The 3733-nt window shown below is 45.6% G+C and overlaps 1 protein-coding gene across 1 annotated transcript; it reads left to right on the top strand.

Moving 5' to 3' along the window:
* Positions 1–708: 708 nt before the first annotated feature.
* Positions 709–3401, top strand: LOC142435841 (translationally-controlled tumor protein-like). Its single transcript, XM_075539929.1, has 2 exons — positions 709–781; positions 2755–3401. The coding sequence occupies exons 1-2, from the start codon at positions 709–711 to the stop codon at positions 3399–3401; spliced, it is 720 nt and encodes a 239-aa protein (XP_075396044.1).
* The last annotated feature ends 332 nt before the right edge of the window (positions 3402–3733 follow it).

Genomic DNA, 3733 nt, shown 5'->3' with positions numbered 1-3733 from the left:
TTAGAATATGAAGACTGTCTTTAACAAGCAAAAGATGTCCTGTGAGTTTGTCACTAGAACAACCAGGGGCAGCGAGATGAAGAGCCAGGACTCCACCATGACTTTCACTGTCTCCCTCTATCTCCAGGCAACAGCTGCCATGAACAACAGTGGGAAAATTCTATGGACAGCCGCTCCAGAGGGGCAATGGATGAAGCCTCATGTTGCAACATAACTCTGGATGGGAAGCTCCAAGATGCTGAGTGGGTCCCTGTGCTCATTCTGACGAATCTTCTCCAAAAGGAATCCTGACCCATGAAGGGTAAGCTGCATCTGGTCAGACCTTAGGGAAGGCCAAGTGGGTGGGTGACCTCCATTCTCTGAAATCTTCGCCCCCGCACCTTTAGTCACTGACTGTTATTGAATCAGTGCTTCCCCATGAGTGTCAGAGACTGTGCCCTTTACTAAAGAAGCAAGCCTCACTTTTAATCCCATCCCGCCACCATTACACCGTGTCAGAAATGTTTAGGAAAAAATTCTAGTCACACTACTCACCTTTTCAATTCACAGTTGTAGAGGCTTTCAAGGCTCAGATATCATTCTGGACCACTCTCTTGACTCAAGTAGGTGAGTACCAGAGGAATCCAAGATGGGAACGTGGGACGGTAGGCTGCTTCCTCCCAGGCTATGCAGAAGGATGAATCCAAGTTATGTAGGAAATATGGCAAGATGCTGGATGCTGTCGCAAGTCTGGAGATGCACAAGTATGGTGAGGCCCTGGACCTGGCCAAATCTGCACAGCGTACAGAGAGAATCCACTTACATTTATACTGGGGGAAACCACACCCACCAGGATAGCACCTCCCACTTCTGGCTGCTGACAGAAAATCTCTTCATGGATGTGATGGCATTACTTGTCACCTAGGCTGACATTATCGTAATCGTTAACCTTCTGAGAATCCTGGCCAAGCAAGCCGATAAAGAACCTAACCCATTACAAAAAACCGACTGTTCCATAAACCCAAGTGATTTCAATAACATTGAAGAACGTGAAAGGGAAGAGGGATGGGCAATACCCTTCCAAAAATGGCATCCAACCAGATGTGTTCAGTGTTGAGCTCTGAAGAAGAGTCCAGCACATTTTCTTAGTTTTTAAGTGTGTTTTGAAGGAATCATCACTAATTGGGGGGTTTTCCGTTTAATGTGTATTTTCTTATAAATTAGGTGGGTAGAATTCTGTGGCTTATGTTACGTAGCCTATCAGCCATAGGTTAAGCCTCTCTTATTCTGTTGCTTCTGGGGCAAGTTCCTTGTCTGCTTGGACTATCTGTGGGATTAACTTGCTTTAGATAGCACTGTGTATGTGTATGTGTGCTTCAACATTACCTTGGATCTAGGAGGTTCACTGTGTAGGGACTGCTGGTCCACAGAAGAACTCTGATCCAGGTCTCCTTTCTTGCTGTAGTCAGGTCCTACATCTCTCTTTTCAATTCTCTATAATGCTTTCAGAGATGAAAGGCTGTGCTGCTATACCACAGGATAATCCCTTTACCTTTATCCCAGAAAGCTTATGAAGGGAGTAAAGGATTTACCAAACAGCCTGAATCCCTTTACCATGGAATGTCTTCACACATGATACCATCACAACTGATCCATCAGAGTTTCATTTTATATCATCAACATAAAATAAATCAAGCCCAGTAACACTGTGTCCATTCCCCCTCATAGCCAATCATTGGACAGACTAGAATTGCTCCCTAGTTCCCTCAATGCTGTCCATAATAGGATCCCCAAACTACTGGCCCTATTGCATGTCCTACTATCAGGAAAACAGAAAAATCACCCACATCCCTGCAGGCAACTGAAAATGTTTTCATTATATACCATAATCCAGAATAAGAGTAAAAATATTCTCACTGCCATTGCATCAGAGCAGACTAATAACTATTTAGGACAAGGTAGAACTGCCCCTGTGAGTTTTTATGACTGTAATTCTTTCTGGGATTAGAAAAACCACATATTTCTCCTATAAAGTACACGTGGACCATTCCATTTCCACTCAAGAGGAAGTATCAGGTACTTTGATAAAAACTAAAATATGTCTTTATGGGAGCAAACTTCTCACCTTTCTCAATTGGAAACTTGGTGAGTTTGAAGCCACCATCTCTTGATTAATAGACCCACTGAGCATACTACTCGACCAGACTCTAAAACTGACATCATTACGTAATTACTACACTACAAAGAATTATGACCCCAGAAAGTTGATACAGATAATGAACCTCTGCATATAATTAAGATATTTAAACACAATGAGGGCCCCGAATAGGTACTGAGCTTTAAAAGAGATAGAGAGTGAGCAGTACATACCAATCTGTTTGCCCTGTTTATATTGAATACAGCAAGTAAATCCATATCTTCAAAATTCAATATAGATTACACCCAGTTCACCCCAAAAGTAGACTTGTATGCTTTCTGTTACACATGCTCATTATGAAAGAAATAAATACAACACTTGTAAGGCTTTCACAAACAGAAAGTCATTCTCTTCCCATAGGGGTGGGTAGAAAGTTACATTTTATGTGACTGGACCAATACATAGCATAATGAGAATTTTAGAACATATTGGGATTGTCAATGATTACATCTTGCTTGCATGCACAATAAGTGCCCATGGAAGCAGAAGTCAAGAGATCAAGTGAACCATGACAGTAGATAAATCTGCTTCAAAAGACATCTTGAAAGTGTTGAAAAGCACCCCGCCCCTTCTGCCAGATGCCCCTCCCCTTGCGCCGGCCGCCCCACCCCCAGCGCCAACTGTAACTTTCGCTCCCTTCAGCGCTGTCCTCTTGGAGCTCCGAGCTGCCCGAAGCCAGCGCAGCCACCGCCCTCTCGCCACCGTCATGATCATCTACCGGGACCTCATCAGCCGAGATGAGCTGTTCTCTGACGTGTACAAGATCTGGGAGATCACGGGCGGGCTGTGTCTGGAAGTGGAGGGTACCATGGTCCGCAGGGCCCAAGGCCACATCTATGACGCGCTCATCGGCGGCAACGCGTCCGCCGAAGGCCCCGAGGGCGACGGGCCCGAGCACAAGGTGGTCACCGACGTGGACATCGTCATGAACCATCACTTGCAGGAGACCAGCTTCACCAAGGAGGCCTACAAGAGGTACATCAAGGACTACATGAAATCCCTCAAAGGCAAGCTGGAGGAGCGGAAGCCGGAACGCATGAAGCCCTTTATGACCGGGGCTGCCGAGCAGATCAAGCACATCCTCGCCAATTTCAAGAAGTACCAGTTCTTTCAGGGCGAGAACACGATTCCCGACGGCATGGTGGCCCTGCTGGACTACCGCGAGGGCGGCGGGACCCCGTACATGATCTTCTTCAAGGACAGCTTAGAGATGGAGAAGTGCTGACAGTGGGCAACGCACGACCGACCGCCCGACCGCCCCTCCTCCTAGCTGTCTGCGGTCCGCCCACACGACACCAGGACCGAGACAAACGGAACTGATGCCATCATGAGCTCTGCGTCGACTTGTGACCTAGACTTGGAGCGGTGACCTTGATTTTTTGGAGCAGAGGCTTTTTTTTAAAGAAAAAAACACACAAAATGTCGTGTAGGTTGTCTAAAAATAAAATGCATTTAAACAAAACTAAAATAAAGAGTTGGAAATGCAACAAAAAAAAAGTGTTGAAAAGCAAAGATGTTACCTTGAGGATTTTAAAGTATGCCTGCAGAAGCCTTGGA

This window comes from Tenrec ecaudatus, assembly GCF_050624435.1.
Source record: "Tenrec ecaudatus isolate mTenEca1 chromosome 2 unlocalized genomic scaffold, mTenEca1.hap1 SUPER_2_unloc_12, whole genome shotgun sequence".
NCBI classification, from domain to species: Eukaryota; Metazoa; Chordata; class Mammalia; order Afrosoricida; family Tenrecidae; genus Tenrec; species Tenrec ecaudatus.
Note: the sequence above shows the minus strand (reverse complement) of the source record. Positions and strands in the feature narration are given on the sequence as shown.